General features: G+C 38.7%; 1 protein-coding gene across 1 annotated transcript in view; it reads right to left on the minus strand.

The window, feature by feature from the left end:
• The window catches only part of BPTF (bromodomain PHD finger transcription factor), a 54,194-nt gene that overhangs the window by 14,762 nt on the left and 11,580 nt on the right, over window positions 1-27,852 (minus strand). Inside the window, exons 3-24 of the mRNA XM_031060918.1 lie at window positions 25,478-26,300; window positions 18,607-18,830; window positions 18,252-18,452; window positions 17,572-17,760; window positions 14,792-14,956; window positions 14,432-14,607; window positions 13,192-13,547; window positions 12,779-12,910; window positions 12,122-12,251; window positions 11,476-11,611; window positions 10,774-10,995; window positions 8,081-10,481; window positions 7,731-7,855; window positions 7,388-7,516; window positions 6,936-7,086; window positions 6,035-6,158; window positions 4,405-4,657; window positions 3,821-3,982; window positions 2,710-2,858; window positions 2,286-2,409; window positions 1,540-1,763; window positions 189-411 (exon numbers count right to left, since the gene is read on the minus strand). Of these exons, the coding sequence (XP_030916778.1) occupies window positions 189-411; window positions 1,540-1,763; window positions 2,286-2,409; window positions 2,710-2,858; window positions 3,821-3,982; window positions 4,405-4,657; window positions 6,035-6,158; window positions 6,936-7,086; window positions 7,388-7,516; window positions 7,731-7,855; window positions 8,081-10,481; window positions 10,774-10,995; window positions 11,476-11,611; window positions 12,122-12,251; window positions 12,779-12,910; window positions 13,192-13,547; window positions 14,432-14,607; window positions 14,792-14,956; window positions 17,572-17,760; window positions 18,252-18,452; window positions 18,607-18,830; window positions 25,478-26,300 (6,819 nt within the window). The remainder of the gene's footprint in view (window positions 1-188; window positions 412-1,539; window positions 1,764-2,285; window positions 2,410-2,709; window positions 2,859-3,820; window positions 3,983-4,404; window positions 4,658-6,034; window positions 6,159-6,935; window positions 7,087-7,387; window positions 7,517-7,730; window positions 7,856-8,080; window positions 10,482-10,773; window positions 10,996-11,475; window positions 11,612-12,121; window positions 12,252-12,778; window positions 12,911-13,191; window positions 13,548-14,431; window positions 14,608-14,791; window positions 14,957-17,571; window positions 17,761-18,251; window positions 18,453-18,606; window positions 18,831-25,477; window positions 26,301-27,852) is intronic.

The raw sequence follows: 27,852 nt of genomic DNA on the forward strand, positions 1-27,852 counted from the left end.
TTATTACCCTAAGTGCATTACTATTTTTATAACAATTTTATTACTATTAAACTTTTAAAATTTAAAAAAAACAAGTGATTGGCATTTTTCACAGCATTTACTGCAATAACAGACAACCTCCAGCTGTATAAGTTCTCCCATGCAATTGAAATGGAAGCTTTTTTTCTGCTGAACAGAACAGTGCTTACCCGAGGTGGAAGTAGAAACGGTGGTTGTAGTTGTGCTAGCTGTAGTAGCAGCTGCTGGTAGTGGGGTGAACAGAAATCTCTGAATTGTACCATTTGGCATAGCTGCTTGCATAAGCTGCTGTCCTGGACCAGGTATTACAGTCACACCCTGAGGGATTAATTGTAACTGACCAGTAGTTTGACCTTGTCCCTGAATTACCACAGTTAAGCCTTGACTGCCACCCTAAAAAAAAGTTAATATTGATGTATTAGTGATGTAATTCTTAGACAGACTTTGCTGAAAATCAGAACAATTAGGGGTTTGGATTTCAGAATTCAGTATTTTTATCACAAACCATACTCCTAAGATCTAAAATCAGCATATGAGATCACCAAATACTCAAGGACTCTTTGAACAATTCTATCTCCAACAGGTGACCGGGTTGGAGTGACACATTTTGTGAACCCACAGAACACAACACAATTCTGACTCTTTGGTGTAGAAACTAATAGAATCACAGAATGGTTTAGGTTGGGAGGGGCCTTAAAACTCACCCACACCTTCCACTATCCCAGGTTGCTTTAAGCCCCACCAACCTGGCCTTGGACACTTCCAGAGATGGGGCAGCCACAGCTGCTCTGGGCAAACTGAGCCAGAGCCTCCTCACCCTCATAGGGAAGAATTTTTTCCCAATATCTAATCTAAACCTACCCTCCCCTTCAGCTTAAACTCCAAGTCTTTTTCCACCTACAAAAAACCTTATTTGGCAACGAGCAGTCTGTACATTGCAATCATTTATATGAATTATTTATAGTTTGAAGAACAGATGTTGTGGTAAATCAGACATTTATTTTTACCCAAAAAATGACTCTCAACTTATTTTTTGCCAACAGACCTTCATGATCTGAGCAGAAGTTGTAAGAACTTTTTCTTCCTCTGCTCACAGATATTGCAACTTTTGCTCTGAGATTCTGGATAGCATGAATGAAAACCAGATCTTCACATCAAATCAAAAGACAAGTAATCAAAATTATGATCTGCACGTCTACAAAACAGACCATACAGAATAATTATGTCCCTTACTGCTATTAAAGATTTTTTTTCATGCTGCTGAACACTCCTGATGCCAGTTACCTTACTGGGAACAACAGGAAGCAGGAGTTAAAACTTTACTATTAAAACTACTTACTTTGTATTTACTATTGATTATATTTATTTACTATTTAAGCTGCTTTCAGTCTGTAATTATGCCAATGCTCATCCTAAATGAAGCCAGACACATAAATTTAAGGGGACAGGCACTACAGTGCTGAAATGCAAAGGCAGGATGGGTTAGCACACTTCCACACCCAGGGCTGTCCAGTGCTTTACCTGCCCTTGTGTGAGCTGGGTGAGCTGGGCCATTGTCAGCTTCACCTGGCCCTGCTGAGGGCGAGGGGGTGGTGCTGGGGTCTGAGGCTGAACTTGTTGAGGGGCTGTCCCAGAACTTGTGATGGTTTTCTGCCCAGTGCTGGAAGAAGCTGTGCTGGTACTAGAAACTGCTGTTGAGACAGGCTGACCCCTGATTATCTGAGTCACCACTTGCTGGGTCTGACCTGTAAGAGAACAATTTGAGCTAAGAAACACATTTTCACTTTTTAACCATAAGCACAGCAAACCCCCAAGTCAAAAATTGTAATGGGGTGTGGTGTGATGGTGATCAGACAGGAGAAGCAAACACTGCAGTTTGCACATAAATTTTCTTTACAAACCACCTGTGTGATTGAAAAATGTCTGCAAAATATTTTAACTACAGTTGCATGCATATAAAGAACTTTCAAACACTGAGCTTCTTTTTAATAAAAAAACATACAAAAAAAGGGCTTTCTCAATGCACAATTACTCTATGTGTTTTTAGGGTTTTTCAGTTTTGATTTTTTCCCCCAAATGAATGGACTTAAAATTAATCTGTCAATGATAAATAACATTGACAAAGCCTCCTACAAACACATCCAAAAGCTGAAAAAGGCATTAGTCGAGCATCAAAATGAGGGATTTTTGCATTGGGTCACAATGAATTGATGAAGAAACAAACCATGGAATTCACACTGGGAATTGAAATATTAAAGTGAACCTACTGGCTGGCAGAATACCTTGTTGCACCACTACAGGTGTTCGAATGATGGCCTTGCCAAGGGTGGGCTGCTGCAGCGGGGTCCGGATCACCGTCATCCCGGGGCGCAGCGGCGTCCCCTGCACCACCTGAGCACACCAGAGAGAAAACCACCTGTCAGCTTGAGGAAAAAGCCCCTAGAATATTCCCTGAATGGGTTTCAACATGTGTTTTAATTTTCCCAGCTGCAGGGAACTGTTGTTCCTCTTTGGAATAAAGGATCCATACACACCATTGCTGAGACGAGCCAAAACCATTGGAAAGTGATTAGCCAGAACTTTTAATATCTGCCAATAACTTAAAGTCTACACACTTAAGTTTTTTTGAGTTAAATAACATACACACTTACATTTTTTTTAAATTAAATAACATTGAGAAAAACATCTTACTTGTGAAGTGCTTGTTGTTCCTAATGTCCCTGTGGTGTTTGGCCTAATGGTTACAGTTGCTGTCCTTGGCTGGAATGAAGTAAAGGTTTGACTTGCACCTGTAGTTGATGGAATGATACCCAATACCTTTTGCTGAACTTGAACCACACCTAATTAAAGAAAAATTGAGAATTCATTAATGACCTAATGGCCAGCAAAAGAAGTAAATGCAACTCCAGGGTGGCATTTAGAACAAAGTCTCCAGGTTTCTAAAATACCTTTGAGTCTTTCAACATTTCTTGGGAAAGCCTTTGTCATATTGTAAAAAGAAGCAGCATTATGCTTTGTCCACAGTCCAACTACATTTTAAGTTAAGAAACAGATATTTTAGAAAAGATTAAGGAAAGTGTGAATCTTCACAAAGATCAGTTTGATGGTAACTGCAAAGAAGTCCTTGCATTGACAGAGTGCCACAAATTAGTGTTATACAACCATTAAAAGCCATAATCTGATTAATTTCAAATGTAGGAGAGCAGTTTAAACACCTTTCACCTACAACACTGTGGTGCTGAAGAAAATGGCCAATGTTTCTCCTGTCACCTATAAAATTTCAATACAAAATCTGCAGCCTTCATGATGTGCTCAGATGCTAAATATAATGGAGACAGAGAATTGAGTTTTTCTGTTCAATATACATTCACAAATCTCAAAAAAATTAAGTCCTCTTCTTGAGGCAAGAATCAAAAATGCTAATCTTAGTTTGGAGTCAAACTCCTGCTCATCAGTGAAGAGCAGCTGTAGGCATTAATACTTCTGTGAAGAAAGTTTTTTTGGTGATTTAGATAACAAAAAGAAAAAGCATGCTTCATTCCACATTGTTCAAAATAAAGCTCCTAATTTTGTGCTATGAATAGCAGAATAATTTATAGGCCAAAAACTTGCATTTTTCCCCTTACAGACACAAATATGCAACACAGGGGGAACAAGCTGTAGAAGCTTGTATTTTTTTATATATATATGTAAAATATATTCTTCCCCCTTCACGTCACAGTTTACTTCACTGGGAAAATAGTCAAAGGAGAATTAAACAGCAAGCTGGAATACAGTTTTTATTCAGTTCCCTTTGCCCTACCTCCTTGAGTTGATGGCACATTGACGGCAACAATCTTGCTGTTTGCAGGGAGTGGCAGCTTAGTTATCACTTTCCCTGCCATCGTTACTGGGCTGCCTGAGAGCTGGAAGGTCTGCCCTGTGCTGGCAATGGTTGTGGCTGAGCTGGCAGCTGTGCTAGTGGCTATTGAGGCACACAGAACAGGCAGGTTTAGAGCAGAATCATTAGTCAATGAAATGACTGTTTTTCAAGCATGAAACAGCAAACTACAGGATTACTTTTTTTTTTTAATGTGTCATGCTTTCTTTGGTAAAGGTTCTTTATTGGAAACAGTATGTTACATCATAGAATGCTTTCATGAATGATACTGGTACAAAAATTGTCAGTAATTAATGAGACAGGTCAGAAATGAGTCTTCCTAGCAGAAGTCAGAACAAGGAAAAACTAGACAGATATAATCTCAGAAATGTCCTTCTGGCATAGCAAGAGTTAAGAGCAAAGACAACCAGAAATGTAATAATGTTGCATGTCTGGAGAAGATGTGATGTGATGCACACACAGGATGAACTCCAGCAATGCTCCTTCCATGCCAAATGATTCCTTACCTGTTGAAGACTGGCCTTGTTTAACCCAAGTAGCAAAAGTTTGATGGAAATTCTTGTTCTGTTGGAATGTTACTGTAGCTGGAGACCCCACTTTAGTGGTGAGCACAACTTTGGTTCCTGTGGGGACAGGGCCTGTCAGAGGGCCCACCACGACTTTCTGGGGTGTGGACACTGTGGTTGCAGTGCTGCTGGCTGTGCTGGCTGCAGGGACCACACCTCCTGCAGGGATCTGCTTCTGCTGCTCCAGCCGTTTCTGTTCAGAAAAAAAATGGAATAAAGAGATAATTAGTATTTTCAGATTTTACAACATCAACATTGTCTCTACCCAGCACTGAGAGGTAAAGGCTTCTGGTAGGATTTTAGCTCAAATTAGGATTGAAGAATAGGCTCCTTGATCTCTAGAACTACAAATCTGCTTAGAATACACAGCCAGAAATTTTCCTTTATAACAACTTTTAAATCCTTGCCTCATGTTAGTTTCACTGCACATTTTACTTAAAAAAACCCTGCACAACATATTAATTTGTCTCAGATTAATCAGAAAGATTTTAAAAACTTCAAAAAATATCCATCTATATTTGGCTTTGACCATGTACATGCATCTATGTCAGTAATTGGTACATCATCATCAACACAGAGTTTACTATTAGCATTCCTAAATTTAGAGCTTCCTGCACTGAGATCCTGCCAGTTACAGAAAAAACCAGACTGTATCATTCTGTTTCACCACTGACAATGCAATTTTTAAAACTATTATTTTAAATTTAAATCCAGTTTTCAGCCTGCTTAAAAAAATTAGGTTCAAAATCCCTTACCTTACCCAGTGACCTTCTGTGCTGTAACTGTTGAAAAAGCATTTTAAATCTAGAGTGCCCCTTAGTGAAGGGATGTATCAGCAGGCTCTTCTAAAATATCAACTAATCTAACATTTTTTCCCATGTTACTGGAATTATATCTGTATTTATCTAATTTAAATTCCAGCACTATATTGTAGTAATGCCCACAAATCAGAAGCACTTATTCACTGCTAATAGGTTTTTGTCAGGGCAGATGAAATGAAGAAGGAATATGTTGAGAAAAAGCACAGTTCTTAATAATGTATGTGAAATACCAACATGGCATCAGATTTCCTAATTTTAATTGCATACATTTAAATGTAAATACATATACATATCTACATATATTTAAATGAAATTATCAATGGGCTTAACTCAGATAATGTAAGATAGAATAAAATCAAAAGATTCAATTTGAGTGAAGCATGAAATGCAGTTGTATTCCCAAGTCAGCTGTATTCCAAGGCAGCTTTCCATCCCACACAGAACACTGAGAAGCTTACCTGGAGATGGTGCTTCCCAGCCTTCTTTAAAATGATAACAAACTAAACCTTTCTAAAGTGTTATAAATGACGTGGGTGAAAAACAGGCAATCCAGAACAAACCTCTGCATTAACCCTGTTTCAAAATAACAGATGTATACAGTGGCAGCAGCATTGTTTGATGGTTTAATCTGCAGTTGGAAGTATTTGAGAAATGGTGTAAAAGCAAGGGCTAACTGCATTTCCCAGGCTATGATGCATGTGCTGAGCAGAGCAGTTTGCTGACTGCTGGGACGACCAACAGCTCCCCACCTGCTGGGCAGCCAAACGTTGGTGTTTTAGCTGAGCCTCCAATTGGGCCTTGAACTCCTCTGCCTTCTTCTGTTCACTAACCTTAGCCTGTTGTTCAACTGCCTGTGCCTTTTCCTTCTCCACCCTGCCAAAGACACAAGCAAAAGTAAGTTATACCACCACGTAAAATCCAACCATCAAACTGCATTTTGTTTTGTCCAGTTTAACTGCTCTCATATGAGCAACCATCAAGACAAAAGATCACTGAAAAACTGGTCACAGCTTTAAAAATATTTAGAAATAAACAACTGAAGTTGCATGCAACATTCCTGAAATATCTTGATGCTAAAATACTGCAACATCTTACAGGAAACTATTAATCAAAACTGGAATTTATAATTACATCTGAGACTGCAAGGAACCCATGTAATAACATACATTTAAAATTGTTCTTTCCAAGAGACTGAAAAATGTTGTTCCAACTTTAAGCACATGATGCTGAAAATATGCATCTTATGACCTGAGTATTCTCAGGCTCAATTTACTTATACACAGTCATTTTCTTTGGATTATAGAAGTATTTAACAAATACTGTACAAAGTCATGCCAAAGCAGCCTACAGCCTTTTGATGCATTATAGTAATAACCTTTTAGCATTTAACAGTAGTTAGCTCATAAGCACAGAAAATTTAATACAATATTAGTTCTAACAAATCTGAAATATCTGCATACCTTAGTTTTGGTACCAGCAGATAGTTTAGCTTTGTAACTTTAAGCTTGACTATCGGTATCAAAAGGCCCAGTAAAAACCCAACACAGTTGTGTTTCTAGTGATCATAGTGACCACGTTTGTGTTCTCTAGGGGAACTTTTATTTAACAATCACACAAATGAAGACAATTTTCTTTAAAAGCTCACTTTACCTTTCAGCAAATGCCCTGATCTCCCACAGTTCCAACTCCTCCTCTGCTACCCAAGTTTCCATTATAACAGGGCCTGTTTGCTTGGGTGTTTCTGGCCTTTTTGGCCTGAGTGCACTCGATCGCAGTCCCTTCCTCTGGGGTGTTGGAGTTTCTTTAGAGAGCAGTCAAAACACACACATTAAGCTATACTGTAAAACGAAACTGAAGTGTAAACCAAGATTTAGTGATGTTTTCAGTGCCATTTTATAAATAGGGAGGCCTTTCAGCTTCAGATAAATCATGTCCACTTGTTAAATGCAGCATTTGTTTCTCAAAGGTAAATTAATAGTTCCTGGCAAGCTGCATTTGCTCCCTTGATGGGCTGAATTTGCATAAAGATCCAGTTACTTTAATTTCTCTAGATTACAGGGTGGGTGGGGGGAGTGTCTAAACAAACAAATAAACAAACCAACCTTTTGGAGCCTCTGGTACACCAATGGGACAAATGATTTTTCTTATACAGTATTCTGAGCGGATCCCATACGGACCAACATCTCTCCGCTTGATAATTTCTGTTGTTGTAATTTCAGTTTCAGTTGTTTCTGCAATAAATTAGTCCCAGCACATTAATAACAGAAACAAATAAAGTTAAATCTCCAATCAACCTAGTGTACTCAAGGCAAAGAAACAACAAACAAAATTCAAATGCCACAGCTGACAGTGAGCCTTTATGGAAATGTTTTGAGGGAGTATAACACTCAGAATTTACAGCAAAAGCTTCTGCAAATGAAAAGCAGAAATTGAAAATAACAATACCTGTCCTTGTGGTTCCTCCCCCAGGGGGAGCTTTAGCTGCCATATCATCCCACTTGAGACAGGCCCACAATAACCTCAACATCAGGCTCACTCCAGCCAACGATTTGACTGTTTGGAGTCGGTACCTAATAACAGAATATAAAATTATACTTTAAAATATACTTAAAATACCCAACCAAACCAACAGGACAAAGGATTTCCATGCTATTTTTACTAAATAATATAGAAAACTGAATAAAAAATAGCAAAATTTGCATATTTGGGAATAAACATGTGCATCACTAGTATTTTAAAAAATCAATTAATTTCATCACATCCTAGACTTCTTCTCAAAAATGTAAAGTATGTACCTCCAAGTGATCCCAAAAGTTGGTCTTGGGGATGGATATGGCCAGATATCCAAGGCAGGCTTTGCATTATAATTGAAATAAGGAACCTCTCTGATCCCTCCTCTCCTGGCCAGCTTTTTTAAGTCATCATTGGGTAAAACAAATATGCTTTTTTTACTGCTTTTGGTAACAAATTTCCTGTAAGATGGCAAGGCAGTTCCAGAACGAGTTTTTTTGGGTCTCGTGAATTTCATTAACTTCACTTTGTCTTTTGTGGAATATTCTTTGCTGACAGTCATGGAAGTCACCAATGTGCCTTCTGGGGTGGTCAGTGAATCGGTGACTGTGGTTGTCACCACTGTTTTACTGTGCTCCTGGACAGAGATGACATCAGAGTTACTCTCTGAGGCTGGAGTGGTGAGCTTGGTGACAGTGGTGGTGGTGGTGACAGTGGAGATGGCACAGTTTTCTGTAGAGGAAACAACTGTGGTCTTCTCATCACTGGCAGCTCCAGTCTCTGCAACCTTAAACACCGTTTTGGACTCTGTGGACACAGTTGAGGTTGTGGTAGTCACTTCAGTAATAACGGTTTTCATTTTACTTTCCCCATTAATATTTTCCATTTTATATGTCTGTACCCCATTCTGGTCAGCAAAGTGACTGCTCAAGCTGGATTCCTCGCACGAGGTTACAGGAGATGGAGCAACTTTCTTCTCCTCGCTTGCTTCAGTTTCCATAGATTCTGTTTCACTGTTCAGGTTATTTTCTTTACAGACAGGCTGTGCTGGCAGGGAAGCAGAGCCCCCACTGGCAGATCTCTCAGGAGAAAGCTGCTTTTCTTCAGTTTTCTGCACACACTTGGCCACTTCATCTGGTGGCTGAAGACCCTCTCGAGACTCAGACTCAGGTGAACTCTGCAGATGTGACTTTGAGTCCATGTTATTTTTATCCTTTGTGTCCTCTCCCATGATGTCACCATTCATGAATGGTTTTACTGAAGATTCCTTAAAAGTCAATGGTTTTATTTCATGTTCTGGAATGGCTTTATTAATGTTATTAACTTTTGGTTCAATATCACCCCCTGCCTTAGCTTCACAGGTATTTTTCACTAAGCAGTCATCATTTGATAATGCTTTAACGTCATTGTCTTTTCCATTCATTTGAAATGATGTTTTTTCTTTTTCTGTCTCAGTTTCTTCATCTTTATTATTCTTTTTGTCAGTAATAGTATTTACATTTGTCTGATCAAGATATTTATTCATGGTACCTGTCTCCACTTTCAGTTCCTGACCTTTCTTTCGACCATTAGCCTCTGTTAGTTTAGAGCTCAGTAAATCTTTGTTATCATTTTCCCCATCCATGTGTTCCAGACTTTGACTTCCAAGGTTTCTTTCAGAAATCAGCCCCGTTTTAAATGATTCTAGATCTTTATTAGCTGATTTTTGGTGAAATATCATCTTTTCAGATTTACTTTCAGTCTTTACAGGAGCAATTTCTTCCTCCATTTCACTTTCTTGAGAGGACATGGCTTCCATATGGCTTTTTATCATACAATTGTTTTCTGGATCTTTGCTTTGCTGTTCAGAATCCCCTTCTGAGTCTGATTTTTCAAGAGTGCTCACAGCATCTCCTCTACAGCTGCTTTCAGGTACCACTGGTCCTAAGTTTTCAAGTTCTCGCTGAGAAACTCTGGTAATAGGTAGCTTTTGTTTCAAGGGTTTTTCAGTTGTTTCTGAAACATCCCATTTGATTCTGCCTTCTGCACTGCTTTGTTTCAAGCCATCCACTAAAGAGCTCTCAGACTCTCCAAGAGCCTCTTGTCCTTGACGTTTATCAGCAGTGGAAGGCTCAGGGTTGTTTTCTCTGCCATCATTCTGAACAGAGCTGTCTCCTTCAGAGGATTGAGGGGAGTCCTCATCCAGCAGCTGCCCCTCTTTTGAGAGCCTGTTTGACAAAGGCAAGGAAGGTTCATCTTCATCCCCGGTTTTGCTGATGGGCAAACAATCCTGTTCTGCATCTTCAGCTTGGGTCTTGTCTGAAATGTAGCTTTGATCCTGGGAAGGAGAGCCAAACTGGCTTCCTTCTTTCCCATTCCTCATTTGTAGCTCATCTGTGTTTTTCTGGGGGCTCACAGATCGAATGCCCCCAGTTTTAGCACCAGCCTCCAGCTTCATCTTTTCTAGACGTTGTTTTTCTTCCAGTGTAAACTGTTTTATTCGCCGCTCCAGGAGTCCATCTAATTTTGATGATTTTACTTTCCTTTTGTAGCAAGTCCTTAAATGAAATCCCTCACTGACATTGATTATATCCCGCTTACAATGACTTTCCTCATCTTTTATAGAGGATTCAATTTTCACGTCATCCACATCCATAGGCTCTTCTTTGATGACTTTATCATTTTCACCATCGATGTCTTTTTCCACTGTGAAGAAGAAGTAACTCTGAGTCAGTGAGCTCCCCAATAATGAATACAAATTATATTTTTACATTAAGTACTAAGAAATAAATGGGGCTTTTAGCATATTAAAAGATTTCAATTAAAAAAGGAACAAAAGCTTCAGACACTACTACAATGGATAACAGGCAATCATTTAACTAAGAAATTTTAGATTTCTTGACAAAATCTGTTACACAGTTTTTCACTAGTTATTTCTGAGGTTCTATGCTTTTACTCATACAATAACATGAGTTTCACAATAACAAAAGATTATCACCTGTGTCTTTTGCATGATCGAAGTTTTCAGAAATTGTGTCAACTTCTAATTTGTCTTCACGCAACTTTTCTTCTTTTACTTGTACTTTCTCCAAGGTTTCTGAAACATCTGCTTTGTCTTTTGCTTGCAGATCTCGAGAATCCTTTGCTCTTTCTTTCTCTGCTTTTACCTTAGCTGTACCTTTTCGTTTATCCAAGTTGCATTTTTCATCTTCGCTCTTTGCTATTAACAAATTAAATTATTTCAATTATCCAGAGTATTTTTTGTACTCCGCCACATTTGAATGCATGTTAGTTTACCTCTCAAATCATTTGCACACATTAGTGAAATTCAGAAAGAGAATTAAGCATCTAGTGGTAACACCATAGATTAAACAGTGCACTACTGCACATATATATATATATACATATACACACCCCCTCAATATTTAAGATGTTATTTTTTGGTTTTGATGCTCTACATAACTTTTATCTACCTTTAATTTAAATAAGGTTATACAAATATGCACAAGTACTACACAAAACATAACTGAAACAATTTAATGTAGCTACAAAATGTCTGTGATAACTGAACAGGTTACACTGACCAAGATTACCAGATATCCACAAAAGCTTTGCTGGAAAATAACTCCTAAAGTCTCCTTAAGAAATATTAACTAATAATTGCAATTTAAAAAAAAAAGTAAGCAATGCAGACACTTACTTGATAGCAATTTTCTGTAATTTGCATTAGTATTTCCTGGCAGTTTGGGCATAAACCTGTGGACATGAGTTTTACTAATCCAGCTCCAGCCACCATATCCTGTTACTCTATATTCCTCTCCTTTTTGCTTCCAAACCTGTAAATATTTTTTAAAAAGTAATATTAATGATGCTATTTGCTGCATTATTAATGTTTATGGGAATTTTTGAATCAACCTGTATGCTTGTTACAACAAGTGTAGAGCAAAGAACTCCTCCAACAAAAGTAGCTAATATCTACTGTAGGAGAGGTTTCTAGAGTAGTTCCCATCATATTGTTCCACCTTCCAAAGGCTGGATTTTTTGGGGAGAGGGAGTGGGACAGGGACAGACACATAGACAAGATTCCAGTAACCCCCTAGAATCTTCCATAAGGAAAGGCTGCATTTGCAGACCAGTATCTGTCACTCAGGCAGTGTCAATAAGAGCATGACACAGATCAAATTCAGTTCAGACCAAGATCATGTCCTTGAATACATGGCCATGGTTCCTGTTTCCATGTAGGACTAACACAAGGACATGAACACTGTAAGCTTAAATGAAAACAGAGAGTCAGAAATCAACAGTTTCTGTGCTTTCTTTGTACTTCCCACAAAAGAAACCCTCACCTGGTGTTTGACAGGAAATGTGTATTTCACCCATGTAGCTTGCTGCATTGTTTCTTCTTCTTCTTGTTTTCTCTCTTTTTTTTTCACTTTCTCCTTTTCTTCTCTTTCTATTGCTGTCATTCTGCGTAATCTAATACATAGAGATTTAAGTACAGGATTTTGCAAGCAAATATAAGATGTCAACAGCACCTAATACCCTTTTGAATAAGTTTAAATATCTGAAGTTAAGAGGAATGCCCACTATCAGGTTTTAGGTATTACTTGTAACAGGAACATCACATTTTTTGCTATTTCAGTGAGGCAAACACAGCTGGATGGAATTGTGTCTAACACTAGACACATCTATTTTCTGCTCCTATGACAAAATCAGAGACAAAACCCAGACTCCACTGAACTGAGAGTGTTGAAATTTGCTCTTCTACTCTCCCAGAGTTTTAGCAGTTTTGAGACTGTGGCTCAGATAAAACAAATGCAGGAGCAATGACACTATAAAATATTGTCATGGTTTTTCACTGTTTCTGTTTGAGAAAATACACTTCAAGTGCTGAATGACTATCTCAATTTAAACATAATTCTTACAGGCTTAAAGGAACTACCAATTGCAAACCAAAGTAAAATTCTCATATTCAAGAATATTTTAGTATTTATTAATTTTACCTCGTATGCCCCAAGGATTCCCTCCAGATGGGCAGCATGACAACTGGTTTGATTGCACATTCCAAAATAGCCAGTGCTAGTGCAAATTCTCTGGGTTTGCTGCACATCTGAACAGCCTTAATCCAGTTAGACCTAAATTGGAAAAAAGAGAACAATCTGAAACATATACATGCACTAATGTAGCTTGCCATTTAAAGAAGACTTCATGGTAGGATAAAAACTCCTGTAGTAATACTTTACTCAAATGTACAACCCTTTTAGCCTCCATCATAAACACACATTATGTTTTATTATAGTGAAGCACGGTGCTTGGAAATCACAGATTTGAAAAAAACAAAGACTATTGTTTATTAACACTGCTAGCAAAACCACAAGTAAAACACAAGAACATGTATTTCCATTTATTCATTCACCTGTGGGAAGCCCAATTAGGGTGAAGGAAGGATGCTGGGATATTATTTTCCAGCTGAATAATGGTCAGCCTCAGGGTGGATATGGTGAGAACTTTGGAGCCATGCACAGACCCGTTCCACTTGAACTCTCCAGCTGGGGTCAGGCAGAATTTGTGTGAGAGGTGTCTCCTCTTGTCGTGGTCCTCCCTGTGCTGGTGCTTGTTCAGAGCAAAGGAGTTGGTGGCATATTGATTGTGATACACACGGTATTTCCCCTCCTGCCCCAGTTTGAAATAGTTGTTGATATTTCCTTTAATCACAACGTCCTTCTTGGTGTTCACTCGGGACACTTCGCCTTGGGAGTTGACCACCAGAACCTTATGAAAGAAATAGTGGAAACTTTTCAGGGAATCTGTAAAGTAATTCCTTCTCTTATTTATGATTTATGCTTCAAATGTCTATATATAAAAGAATAAAAATACCCTGCACCAGTGTGCAGAAACAAATAACTGTTTATCCAATACACCAATATATGTACTTCATCACTGCCTGTCTACAGAGTTAGGATATTCCCAGATCAAATTTAACATTAAAAACATCATCCAGGCTACTCAGACCAAACAGGAACCTGATTGTGCCTATGGAGGGAGAGAGCTCGGGGAAAACAGCTTTATTAAACTCAGGTAAGCCCTCTGTGAACCCCCTCCTTGGTACATCAGAGAATTCAGACATGCAGCTTAGGAAACAAGGATCCTGGACTTTCACAACATGGCATAGGTAACATCACTGGACTAATTCGTTTGTCAATAAATTCACTAAGTGTTAACTTACATGGAAATCAATTAACAAATATAAAATGAATATACAAAATAATATGCAGACAATTAACTGCAAAAAAAAGTCCCAATGTTTGAGCATTTCCTTCCTGTAAAAACTGGGCTACTTAAAATCCAGAACCAAAACAACAAACAACCCAGTCATACAAAACAACTACACCAGTGCACTGGGTCACTGTCATCACTCTGTGGAGAGCACTCAAGAGAGCAAAGGAGAGGGGGGAAAAAGCTTCCCGTGATATTACAATTTTACCATTTGTTAACTTATTATTACTGCCTTTTTTTAAGTACCTCCATTGCCTGAAAAAAAACACTTTTTAAAACTTTTCAAAGTTTAAAAGTAAAATTTAGTATCCTTTAAAGAAATTAGCATTTTTCCAGAACATTTTTTGTAGTTCTTTGAGTTTTCCAAGATGTGCACAAACCTCTCTGGTCTCTTTATACAACTTATTTGCTTCATTTGCTGCAGCAGCAACCTGCTGGCTTTTCATCTGGCTCAGTTTGCTATCTGGATTTCTCAATCTGGTGAGCATCCGTGTTGAGCCTGGCGTGCCCTTCCCTGCACCTGGAGAATCACTTCTGTCACCATTGGATTTCTCTCCTGCCCAGGAATAAAAAAAGGCTTTTAAAACAAATTTAAGAATTGGAAGTTTTCTATTTATGTATAGAAGTTACAAAAAGAACAGAAAGTTCAATGAAAAGATGCATAAAATGAAAGCTGGAGATGTCATTATCCTTATAATCCTTATTATTAATGTAATTATCATCATCATTATTATTATTACCTAAATCCTCTGAAGCTTGGGATCCCCTCTCTGCATTTTCAGCATCATCAAGAGTCTTAATGGAGTCATTCTGGCCAGAGCCCAGCTCGCTGCCACTGCTGTTCTCAACATCTGCCTGTGGAGGTGCAGCAGAACCACTGCTGGGGATCATCTGACCAGTTTCTTCTACAAAAGAACAACTCCAGTTTTAGTTTTTTCTTTTGAATTGGATCAATGCAACTTTTTAAAGTTTTCATCAAAAAAAAGGCAGATGAACATGTTTTGCTGGACTGGAGGGAAAACACATAGAAAACATTAATTCCCTTCAGAGCACTGTGTCCATGAAAGTATATTTTTTTTCTGTTTCAAGGAGTTTCAACTTCTACATCTCTGAAGAACTGAAATTCATATCTCTACTTAAAATACATTTGTATTTCATCCAAGACAATTTTTTTCTATAGATGCACACATAGATAACCCTGAGACCGTTTTGCATTTAGAATTCATAAAATCTGGTCTTCCTGAAGCATCTGATTTTCTCTTTTAATTTTCTTGTGCTTTAGCTGTTCCTCAGAGCACACACCTTTCAGTTTTCCTTGTTTTCCAATGAGTCTTTGATTGTCTCTTCCTCAGCACCTTCATTCTCAGGAATCCCACAGATTTCTGTTCCATTGGCACCACTCTAAATATCAACCCACTTAAAATAGCAGCCCCTTCCTGATCTGATGGATCTTGATGTGGCTTCAAATGGGTTCCTGATCCCCAGCTGTCCTTGTTACTGTCTTGACAGCTCTGGACTTTGTTGTCACCTCACCTGCTGTGCTGCCCCAGTAGGAATTTTTGACTAAATATCACTGAATTGCAGCTACCTCAAAATAAATCCCTCCACTCTCCCAGAAGGAACAAGCCCCCATCCCTCAAAACAGCAAACCCAGCAATGTCTCCTGGGCTTAGTGCCAAAGGGAGACAGCTCAGCTGTTTAAAATCTACAAGATACGCCTGGTTCTAGAATTCTTCCAAAGCATCAGGGATTCTGATGTTGTTAAGAAGAGTGACAGAACAAAACTTGTTTTTTGTGAAATATTCACTACTAGCAGAAGGACTGATCAGATAAATATTCTGGAATTCTTAGAGGATCTCTAATCTGAATGCATGCTGATTTCTGACTGTGCCAAATGGGTGACCACCACTGTTTGATCCACTTCCCTTTTTACTATGAGGAAAAATGGACCTGTTTCCATGGCTGCTGTTTGGAGGAGAGTGGAAGGACCCAAACCAGACTCTTGATAAAGATTAATATCCAAATTGCATTTAGCAAGGATGGTAACAGACATTCTCATCTATCACAGCATTTTGCTCATATTTCCCCCCTCTTTTGGAGATAACTGCCTCACTGATCCTGGTTCAGTATGTCTCCCTCTCTCTGACAGTCTCAAATTGAAATTTCATAGTAAGAACACAAACATTGCTGTGAATATAGTGAATTAGACATGAGGAAAAAACTCCACATACACTTTCCTACAAAAAAGAGCCCATGAATATACAACTCACGCAGAAGCTTTGAAAGGAGAAAAGTACTTGTGAAAGTATAATAAATAATGATAAATATATAAGTGAATCTTTAAAATAAAATACAAACCCATAAAGGTGTCTGAAACAAAATTATACTCTGTATCTTTTCCATTAATACTTTACACAGTTATTTTAACTTTAAAAGGGAATAAAAAACAGGAGAACTGGCAAAAATATTTGGCCATGTATCAAAAATATATGGCTTTTGTCTCGTACATCAGGACATTTTCTGTACTTAAAAAGTGTATTATGAGGCTTGCAGATTACAGATTAATCTTAGCTTTCATTTTGTCCTCTTGCTCAGAAAAGTTTATTACAAGGTTTGGAGGCATTGACTTTCATAAGTTGGAAAGCTGCAGACTGTGACTGCATGGAGAACTATTTCTGTAGGAGAGAAAACATTCACTACCCCTTTTTAGAACATAACACACCAAGTATGTTCACATCACACATGTTCAGATTTTTAAGAACGGAGAATAAAACTGAAAAGAAAATCCTGATAATTTTAACGGTGATCAGCTGTTTAGAACAACATTTGGTTATGTAGTAAATCCTGTAATAGAATATAATTCTAAATGTAATATAAAGTAATTCTAGAATAGTACACTCATACTTCATGTTACACTTAATCAACTCCCACTTATTCCTAAAGTAAGTTTGTCTGATTTTAAATAGTGTATATTATTACCTTTGAGTCACTGACATGGCAGAACAAAACATGTTGAAATACAATAACCCTTGTGCTTATAATTCTGAAATCTGCTTCAAATTTCCAGCATGATAATTTTAATCTTGACATTTCAGTGCAATGGTTTACTCTCATGAATGAAAACACTTTGTTAGTAATTTACACAGTAAATGAGAGGTTAAAATAATAAACAAGCCAGCAGCAAATTAGATTTGAAATAAACTTTGAGAGGATGCTAACAATCATTATGGATCACTATGGAAAAATAAAATATAGAGAAAACAGAAAATAAAAAGCTTAGCCATAGTTGTCTTTGGAAGGCATGGAAACAAATGCTAATGTCATGGAGGACCACAAATTTCAAGCACTAGTTGCAAGAAAATTAAATTTGAAATGTTAATAATGACAACGTAGCAGTAAAGGATGGCACTGCAAGCAAACAGCATGAGTGATATACGCTGGGAATGGTTTTAGTGGACAAATCAGAGAGAAAAACAGATTCCCCAAATTACAGAGGCAGTGGTAACAGTGCCTTCTGTACCTGAGAGTTCCAGAGGGAGCTCTGATGCCACCTTCTTCTCTGCCACGTTGTTGCTATCAAGGGTTTCTGACTGACACCCCACTGCGTCCTTCCCTTCAGAGCAACTATTCTCTCCTGCAGAAGGATTTGTGGTGCTGTCATCAGTGCTGGAGGTCACAGAGTTACTTTTATCCCCAACGACTGTTGCCTCTATAGTAAAACGCACAACAAAACTTTAGGGATGTTCTTTATTATGCCTTAGGATGTCATTTGGCATCATCCATAGAAAGCAACTTCAGCAGCTTTGTTTGTCTGATAATGTTGAAAAATAGCAAGCTTTTTCCCTTCCTTTTTTTGGCTATGAGATGATATTGTCTCAGAATCAAAGAAGAAACCAATTGTGAGTAGGAAAAAGTTAAAAATTGTGGCTTACTACAAACATGCTGATCACAACCTGTAAGTGCCACCTGTACCTCAAGGCAGGGTATCTAGGAGCCAGCTCTATAGAAGTAGGAAAGTTGGTGAAATTACTTAACAAGAACAACTCCAACAAAGCACAAAGCACACAGGAACTGACAAATATCACCTATTACAGAAATATCTTGGAGAATCATACAAAGAAAGTATTGCATCAACACTTAAATAAATGGGGGGTTCACTTCACTTAAATGGAGCTGTTAAAGCACAGTCAGTTTCTTTACCTTCTGTCTTCTCTTTTTCCACATCCTGCTCACTTTGTGTTTCCTCAATTTTATCTTGGTCTCCAGATTCTTCCTTGTCTCTCTCAGCATCTCTCTGGTCATTATCAACATCACTTTTGGCCTTTTCTGCTTCCTCATCTCCTGTGTTTTTATCTTCCACTATTTCTCCTTTTCTTGCTCTGATAATGTCCAAAATCTCATCTACAATATAAAACATGTTGTCAACATGAAACAACAAACCACCTACAGAGCCACGGAGCACAAATAACATGACATAAATCCTGCTTCTGATGTAAGATAAACTAGATTTGATTCAAAGTGCAGCATCTATTCTCATTACACCAAATATTCCTACCATTTGCTGCAGAAAGGAAAGACTTGTTGCTGCCCCTTGCTTTGTTTGTAAGGTCTTCTGTCACATCCATGTGCCGATGAACTTCCTCACGCATCTCGTCCAGGGTTTTGCATAGGTCAGCCTCCCAGTAATCCTTGTCCAGGCATTCAATTAACTCTGCCAGCTGGATCTTTGTGCTGTAGTACCAGATTTTCTTATCCTTTTCACTTTCTGAATCTTCTTCTCTGTAGGAGTATTTAAAAAATATTGATTTTAAAATATCTGGATAAATGACAAAAATTGCTATCACCTGCTATCTGCAGAGCACTATGAAATGTCAATACCTGAGTGAGAATAAACAAATCACATTGCTCATATGCACCCAGTTTAATATCAATATTCCTTTCTTGTTTCCTTCCCTTTCTTCATCCCCTCAGTTCTCATGACAACTTCCCAAGGAAAGCTTTGAAGTCTCCTTAAAACTCGTTTGTCCAATCTGGCAATAAGGTTTATTCTTATTATATTTACTGTTTCTTTAACCAGTAATTTACTACTGAGTCTGAAACAATTTGTAAGTCCAGAATCCATAATGGTAGTTTCTGACAGCATATTCAGGAAAAAAAAAGTCAGAAAATTCGAAATATAAAATGTCACACTCATAAAATATTTTATATTGGCATCCTGCAGCATCCACCTGTGAGAGCAGCAGTAAGGGATGAGTCATAATACAATCCCTTTGAAAAGATCAAGGGATTTCCACATTTTTAATCTGCAGTACTCCATGAGCCCAGAATTACTGGTGCCAACAGCACCTCAGCAGGGCCACAGACTCAGGGGAGCCCCATCAATCCCTCAGGTAACAGACTCTCCTGGAGCCTGCAGAGCACAGGGAGGATGCTCCAAGTGGTTCTGCAGCTGCTGGATTTCAGCTCAGCTTGGTCCATCCTGGGGGGCAGCAGCAGCCAGATCCAGGGTGGCAAGAGCCAGATCCAGGCTGGCAAGAGCCAGATCCAGGGTGGCATGAGCCAGATCCAGGCTGGCATGAGCCAGATCCAGGGTGGCAAGAGCCAGACCCAGGCTGGCATGAGCCAGATCCAGGCTGGCAAGAGCCAGATCCAGGCTGGCAAGAGCCAGATCCAGGCTGGCAAGAGCCAGATCCAGGCTGGCAAGAGCCAGACCCAGGCTGGCATGAGCCCATCATTTCCACAGCACATCCCAGTGCTCCCCACACCGTGTGGGTGCCACTGACTGCCCAGCCTGGCACTCCCCTGGGCAGAGGAACTGAACTCCTGCTGCCCCTGCACCCCTGTTCCAGCACTGCAGGCCTGTGGCTCACTGAGAGCCCTAACCCAGGGTGCTGGCAGCAATGGGAAGCTGACTGTAAATCTCAAACCTCTGCCCTTGTGGGGTTTGTTGCAGGTTCCTCTCTACTGGGTCCCCTCCTGTGGCTTACATATTAAAAATGGAACTAATTGGCTTCAGGGATTCAGAAAGACAAACAACCTTAAGGCAACTTGATCGTTGTTGATCTACTGCCTCCCACTCTTTATTTGTGAAACAATTAATATTTGTAACTCAAACAGAACACTACTGAAATAAGGTGGTTGTGAAGTTAATAGTTAAACAAAATTCAACTACTAACTTGTCACAACCATTATTACAGAACAGACTTTAGGTTTTGAGGATAAAACTTGGTGTTTTGCAAAGAAACTTGCATCTCTGTTGTAAAGGCCTTTGCTCATGAAAAGCAACTAATTCTGCTTTACCCATTTATTCCTCTAAACTGCCAATATTCCATTAGTTTTAACCACACCAACCTGTTAAGTTTGACAAGTTTTCTCAGAAAACAGCTCATTTCAAGAAGGCCGTACAACACACCAAAATGTAACAGCTGAACACTGACAATCATTTGACTCTATGGAATATTCTAGGCCTGTAAACTTCCATGTTAAAGAAAAATTACTGTTTAAACCATGTTTCCTCTAAACCAAGAGTTATTTACTAACAACAATAAGAATGACAGCACTTTCATTACTGGTGGTGAACAAAAGCCACAGAAGAGGAAGATAAAGGCAAACGCCCAAAAACCAAGATGGAGGGGGAGATGAGAATGCAAGAATGGGGCTTTACACAGTGAGAGGAAATAAAAGGATGAAATAAAATGCTTAACTAAAAACGACAGGGAATGGGTGCCTTCTGAGTTTTCCCTGGCAAGTGTCCAAGGGAAATGGCAAGTGCAAGACCCTGGCAGAGCAGCAGTTGTAAGGCTGCTGTGCTCCTGGCAAACATGGCTGTAGAATATGATGCTGTTATTACTCTGTGTCTTAACTGACCAAAAAGGGAACTTGAATCTTTCATTTTGATCCCTTCTGTTGTGGCTGTTAAGGGATTATTTGCTAGAGAGATAATGCCATTTATACATCCTCTTCTATGACCTAGATATGCAACAATATAAACGCTTTATATAGAATGAGAGTCACTTTGGCTGGAAAAGACCTTTGAGAACAAGTCTCACAATATATTCTCATATTCCTCTCCATGAGGAAAGGCTGTGCCTGCATCCTTCTGCCAGACAAGCATCTTGTACACATTGCTTCTATTTTCATGGTGACCATCCAAGTGTTTTCTTATTTTCATGTTTCTCCCCACCTTCAGCAAATCTGAGACTGCTCCAGCTGCACTAATGCAGCCAGGGTGAATCTGTGCATCACCTGAACCTCCCAAGCAGCATCTGGCTCTTCTCTTCCCATCACCCTTTCTATTCTAGGTTTGCAAGGTTCCATTGGACCTAAAAGCAATTAACTGCTGTCTTCAGTTTTCCAGGATAACTCAAGGAAAAGCTTTCAGCACCAGTAAAGCTTTGCTGTATTGCTGACCAGTAAACTCCAAGGCTCAGTGTGCAGAGCTGAGACATCAAACCACCAAGAGCATTCTGCAGAAAGCACCTGGAGCTGATCCCTCCATGTGTGATTTGAGTCCTGCCCATTAAAGAACCGCTCAGATAATAGTCTAGAAACAGACAATGAGGTTATCCAAGAGTATTTTAATACTCTTCTACTTCATTTATATCAGGGTTTGAGCACAAAGTTTGTTTTGACCTGAAGACTATCACAACCTTAACGAGAGAATTTCAGGAATTGAAGAGTTTTCTCTGGAAAAAGCACAGACAGAATGTGAAATGGCACAAACTGGTTGGTCTGTGTGCTAACACCAAACTCATCTCTGGCCAGACTTCTTTCCAAGACTCAGATGTGTGCCAGGGAAAGACTTAGAGCACACAGCAGGAATCATTCCATGCAATCCATTTTCGCCAACTTAGATAAGACTTAAATTAACAATTATATAATTCCAGCTAACTTTCCCTTAACATCATCCTGTGTTTACTAAAGGGACATGACTTTTACCTGCTGAAGAAATCAGAGGGGCTGTCATAAAAAGATCCAAGGCTGACAAGGACCAGCTCCCAATGTTGCTTTCAACCAGTCCAGATTTGCCAGCTTGGTGCTGGACAGGGGGACTCAGCTGAGTCACACACAATATGCGAGGCCAAGGAGGGAGAAAAGAATCACATGATTATTTCCTACCTCTTTCAGCCTCCTTGGCTGCCAGGAACTATTCACTGGTAGGCTGCAGAGACGAGTTTAAAGATTGATAAAAGACGTAGAAGATAATCAAAACTTTCAAGTAAGGTGATAACAAAATATTTAGTACTAAGTAGCAGATACTTCCTGAATTCCATGATGATACAGTGGGAAACTGAAGAATTCAGGAAATTGTTTAAAGCAATCTATTCAAATGAAGACCTAAACCCTTGTTAATTAAGTAGAGAAAATAGAGGAGGACCCCCTAAGAACATAAACAGCATGACAAATCTTGCAAACAAAAAAAGCTGAAAATGCTTTTGGCTGTTGCGGAAGATCCACACAACTCAGGAATAACAATGTGTGCCCTATTTCTGCTATCAAAATGAAAGCCAAACAGTGTTTCATTATCTGTTTTCACAGACAATTGATAAATCCAAAGCATCTCAATATTTCTATAAAGATAAACTTGTTAAAACACTGCAGCAGTTTAGAAGGACAATGCAACTCAAAGTCCCAAATTTCCTGAGTTAATAACTTGCAGAAATAATCTTCACAAGTAAAACAAATGCAACTGACCCAGAGGCATCCTCCTTAATTTGTAAACAGCTTGAAACAAAAACGTCAGGAATTAATTTGCTCTTGGCCCATTTTTTGTTTTAATCTTGTTGATATTTGTTCATGAGGAGACTCCTTCAGTGTCCACTTTTCCATCTCAGAGAAGAGAGTAAAACAGAAGAGGTGGAAAAGAGAAACAAACCCACAATGATGGGCTTAAAAAGGCCAGTGATGGAAATAAAAGTATCAGGGAACAAGCCTACAAAACCCTTTAAAGGCAGGAAAACCAGCAGTAGGTTGGATTTATGACATTTAAAGGGGAAGAGGGGAGAAGAAGTAAAAAGCTCTGAAAACCCTTTTGAGAAACAAAACCACCAAGAATTTAGGATTTCAGTTCTCTAATCCTCCTGGGCAGGATTTCAAATTGGTATTTGTGCAGATTATTTTTAGATCTATTAGTTTCCTCTGATACATTTGATCACATGGCATTGGGGAATATATTCTATTCATTTCAATAAACTTGATATGATAATTTCACAAATCTCAGGTTTTAGCATTTGGCGGTTATCCCTTAAGTCACCCTTCAGTTATCCAAGACCTCAGGTGTGCTTTGATCCTGCTCAGTGTGTATATATAAATAAATAAGTAAATATATGCAAAAAGTTGGGTTTGCAATACAGTATGCTTACTGAATTTAAAAACTGAAAGTATAGAACTTAAAGTGAGTTATTAAAGTTGCATTTCCCTGGAAATAAGTTGTGTACTACTTTTGACCCCTTATGATAAAATTTGCCCACAGAACACCTAAAATGAATGCAAAATATTGGTTTTAAAAAACTCAATACATTTAACTTTTGAAGATGTCTCCCGTAAGTGCAGTTAAAATTACTACCAATGTGCCAAAAAGAAACAACTCTCACATGTGCAGGTTTCAAAGGATCACGAAGCACCTGCATGATTCATTTTAGTTTGAAGTATGTTGAAGTATTGCCTGTATGAAAACCTTCAGAACATCAAATACTCTACTTCACTGGGAAAAAAAACATTGTTTCACAGATCAAGTTTGGTTAAAAATAATTACCTATCTGCCTACATACAGGGAGGAAACAAAGTCTGCCCATTTATCTCAAAATCAGCTCATCAGTGATCTGGATTTTATAATGTTAATTCCCAGATCTCTGCCAGTACAGGAGAGCAGTGAAGACAAATCCATCTTTAGAACAACCTTTTCCTCAAGAGTTTGAGGAGGAAGATACAAAACCAAGGCAGAGGTAACCCTAAGTTATTAAAGCACAAGTAACTAGAGCAAAAATAATCCCAGTTATGTGTCCTTCACAACCAGGCTTTTTGTGGAAATCAAAATTTCAACACATTTTCTGAAAACAAAAGGTAGGAAATTCAGTAGGAAGCAAGGGAATAATTGGATATCAACAGCTTCAGGTGCCCATCCCATCCTGGTGAACCACCTGAATGATCCACCCCTCCCTGTGGAACATGTGACTGAGTATAAACACGGAGCACATATACAGGGAAAAAAAGAGAAGAGTATAAAAGATTCCCTGCAGCCTTTGAAAGGTTACTTGGCATTACTGTGACATTTATAACCCAGAGAAACTAAAAAGGATCAAACATGGATTCTTTTTTTACAAATATGAAAGAAGAACACAGGAAACAGAGCAGAGATAATTAATACTTAAAGCATCAGCAGACAATACCCCAGAGAAACAGCCCCACATTTTAAAGGAATGCCATGCGCCCTCAGAAGTGTCTTCTTTGCAAGATGTAACACCATCAGCAGACCTCACAGTCTCTTTTAAACACGCTGGCTACTATCTTAACGTTCACTGTAACCTGCTTTGTATGAAATTCTGTTAAGGTACCCAGCTGAGGTTTATTTTCTCAGTAACACTGAATGGAAACTGTGTTTCTGTGTTTTCAGAGCTCTGCCAAAATCTCTGTTTCTCCCAATTTAACAATAGCACTAATTTCACTTAAATATTGTTTCTCCTCCATTATGAGAACAATTAGATAAGAACAGTCTTTTATGAGAAAACCAATCTTTAGCCATTTTCCTGTGAAAAATGAATTTCAGATTCAACTTTTCAGGTAAAATCCAGGGCACAATGCCTTCACTAGCAAGGGTTTGATTCCTATTAATAGTTGAGGTACATTTGTATCTTGAGACCAACCAGTAACAGGAAATTGTGTGAAACACACACAGAACCTCGCTCCAAGACAGGCACAACTTTCTATGGTGACTTTCTTTGCACTACAGAACAAAGTTCAATGCAACACTTTCTGCATTTCTAGTAACAATGAATCCCTCTGAGCATCTCTGAAAGTTTCAGCTTCAAAGGCGGAGCATCAAACTGGCACCAGAACCTGGCAGCCAAACACTGCTTAAGCAGGTGACAGACCACAAGTAGTGTCCTACACACCATAAAAAGAATCAAACTTCTCTTCAGTAACTTCTACAAGAAACTGGAGAGCTCTCATTAATATTCCCTTTCTTTGCCTCACATTCATGTGTTTCAGGCACATTAATATTAAGCCTGAGGTCCTGTTTTTATGTATAGATTATCAGAATATTAATTTGGGATAAATATGGATTATTTATATGGTCTTTAGTAATCTTACAAAACAGCAAGCCTTATCTAAAGAAAGAGCAATTTTAAGATGAAACAGCAATTTAAATGATGTATTAAGCACACAGTGTAATTGTTCAGAAAGGATGCAGTGCTTAGCTCACTTACATGATGATCCTCCTGTTCAGGAACCAGTATTTCCGCCGGTGCCGGTCGTAGCCGATGGGCTCGTGGCGGATGTAGGGTTTGTTTTTTTGGATTTCAGCCACACAGTCAGTCACTCCAGGCACCTGGTGTGCCACGCAGACCTCGCACTGCCACTCGTCCTCGGGCACCTCCTCCAGGGGGGGCTTCACACACTCCAGGTGGTACACGGCCGAGCAAGTCTCACAGCAGAGCAAATCCCCGAGTTTGTGACAAACCCTACAATGATCATCATACTGAATAACCCCTTCTGACATTAACTCCTCACGTGCAATGTTTGTGGTAAGAAACTGATCCACTAAGAACTGCAGAACTTTGATTTTATTCTCTACTGGTCCATAAGGATAGTCCTCTGTCTCTTGGTAAGGAAGAACATGATGGTATTCCTTGTCACTCTCACAATATACCCGCAGAACCTCTGGCCACGTCATTCCATCTATGAAATACAAAGTGGAATTAACGCTATCTTTGAGGTCAGCAGGTCCAAAGGTAGTATTTGAAGTGTCTTCTTCACGTAAAACTGCTTTTAACAGCACTATGTGCATCTCTGCCATAAGTGTGCACTGCTCTTGACTTACCAGAGCAGCACAGAAGTCCTCAAAACGAAAAGGAGAGAGGCGTAAAACAGTGCCAAAGTTCCTTAGTACCTCATAGATGGCAATAACATTCATTATATGCTCACTAGGCACCATTAAGTCCTCTGAGGATTTAGGAAACTCCAAGGGTGGGATATCTTTTTCTTCCAATATTGGAGAACGAGGACGATGTGCTCTCTGTCTTCTCCTACCTGGAATAAGAAACAACAGTAAGAATTTTGCTGCTCACAGGTCAATGTGTTTGAACATCTATCATCAATCACTGTGTTAACATTCTGAACTAATGCAAATTAAGGCTTCACAAGCTTCACAGTTACATAAATGTGTTAACTCAGCTAATCATCTTCTACTTTAACTAACAGTATGAAAATAAAACACAAGATATCTGAAGTTTTGCTTTAGACACATACAGGAATTACATTTCCCATACAATATACATCTTTTGAAGCTTTAAAATTATATCTAAAAATGTAATTGTTTAAACTACTTAAAAAGAAAGATATTTCCTGCAGCCAAAATAATAGTTTTTCTCACTTTTATTCAACATGACTAGTCTAAACCCGAAACAACACGCTCCAAAGAGATATTTTGTATTAAATGATTGCAAGTTATTCTCCTATCCAGCAAGGGCATCCAGGAAAGCTCATTCCAAGCAGATGTCATAGGACATCAATTACAACCAAATTAAAATACAAAAAAGAACCTAAAGCACGTTGCCCACTGCTTTTTAACTAGAATGTTTCTCCTGACTACCTACAAACCAAAACCAGAAGGTAAATGTGATGTTTTATGAAAATATTTCAAAAATTCTCAATTTCTCAAAACAAACAACCACCCCCCCCCCAATCCACCCTCATGCTTCAATAAAACAGGAGCCATATCCACAAAATGAAGAGGTAAAATTACAGAAGGATGAAGTTTACCAATAAAAGCTAATCTAAAGAGCTGTTTTACTACCTGAAAGAAAGACACTGAGCATAATTAATTCAGTCTCAGATGTCAATTCAGATAAGATGCTACATTTTCTTCCCTTGGATTCCACTATCCTTGATGCCAAGCAGAAGGAAAAACAAAAGAGGAACCTTTTTTAAAATGACACTACCTGAGAGATGAAATATTTTAATCTTCTATCAAAATAACCAGCTACATGCAACAATTTCTCAGCTATCAGTTAAAAGTTTTGGATGCACTCATGAAGCTTATTTCCCTTTATAGAAAAAAACAAGTACAGAAAATCTCATAAACCATCATCTAGGTTTAATCTAAGAACTGAGATGAAAATGGGTTTTAGGTCCTCTAACTAAGCATACTAAGATTCTGGTCAACAACTGAATTTCAAAATTATCCATTGTCCATAGACAAGTGTCAGCAGGACACTTCATGCACAGAGAAAATCCAAAGAAAAACTGCAGCTATCCATAGCAGCCATTTCCCACACACACTTCCTTAAAATGGGACATCTATTAAACTTTGTGTGTTCTGACAGTGAAGAGTGACACAACCAATAGTCTGGAACTTTAAGATTCACATTCATCATCTCTTAACCATATTCTGCAGATAACAGACCTCCCCAAAAACTGGTTCAAGGAAATTAAGAGATAAAGTGAGTTCCAGTCAGCTTGGATGTTACCATTAAATGGAAATGGTTCTCTGTTGCATTTGTTCAACCCACCCTACTCCATTCAATACTCCCAGAAATACAGAAAATAAATCTAATGTGGGAGAAAACCTGCTCAGGCAGAT

Source organism: Geospiza fortis, unplaced genomic scaffold, assembly GCF_000277835.1.
Source record: "Geospiza fortis unplaced genomic scaffold, GeoFor_1.0 scaffold221, whole genome shotgun sequence".
Taxonomy (NCBI): Eukaryota; Metazoa; Chordata; class Aves; order Passeriformes; family Thraupidae; genus Geospiza; species Geospiza fortis.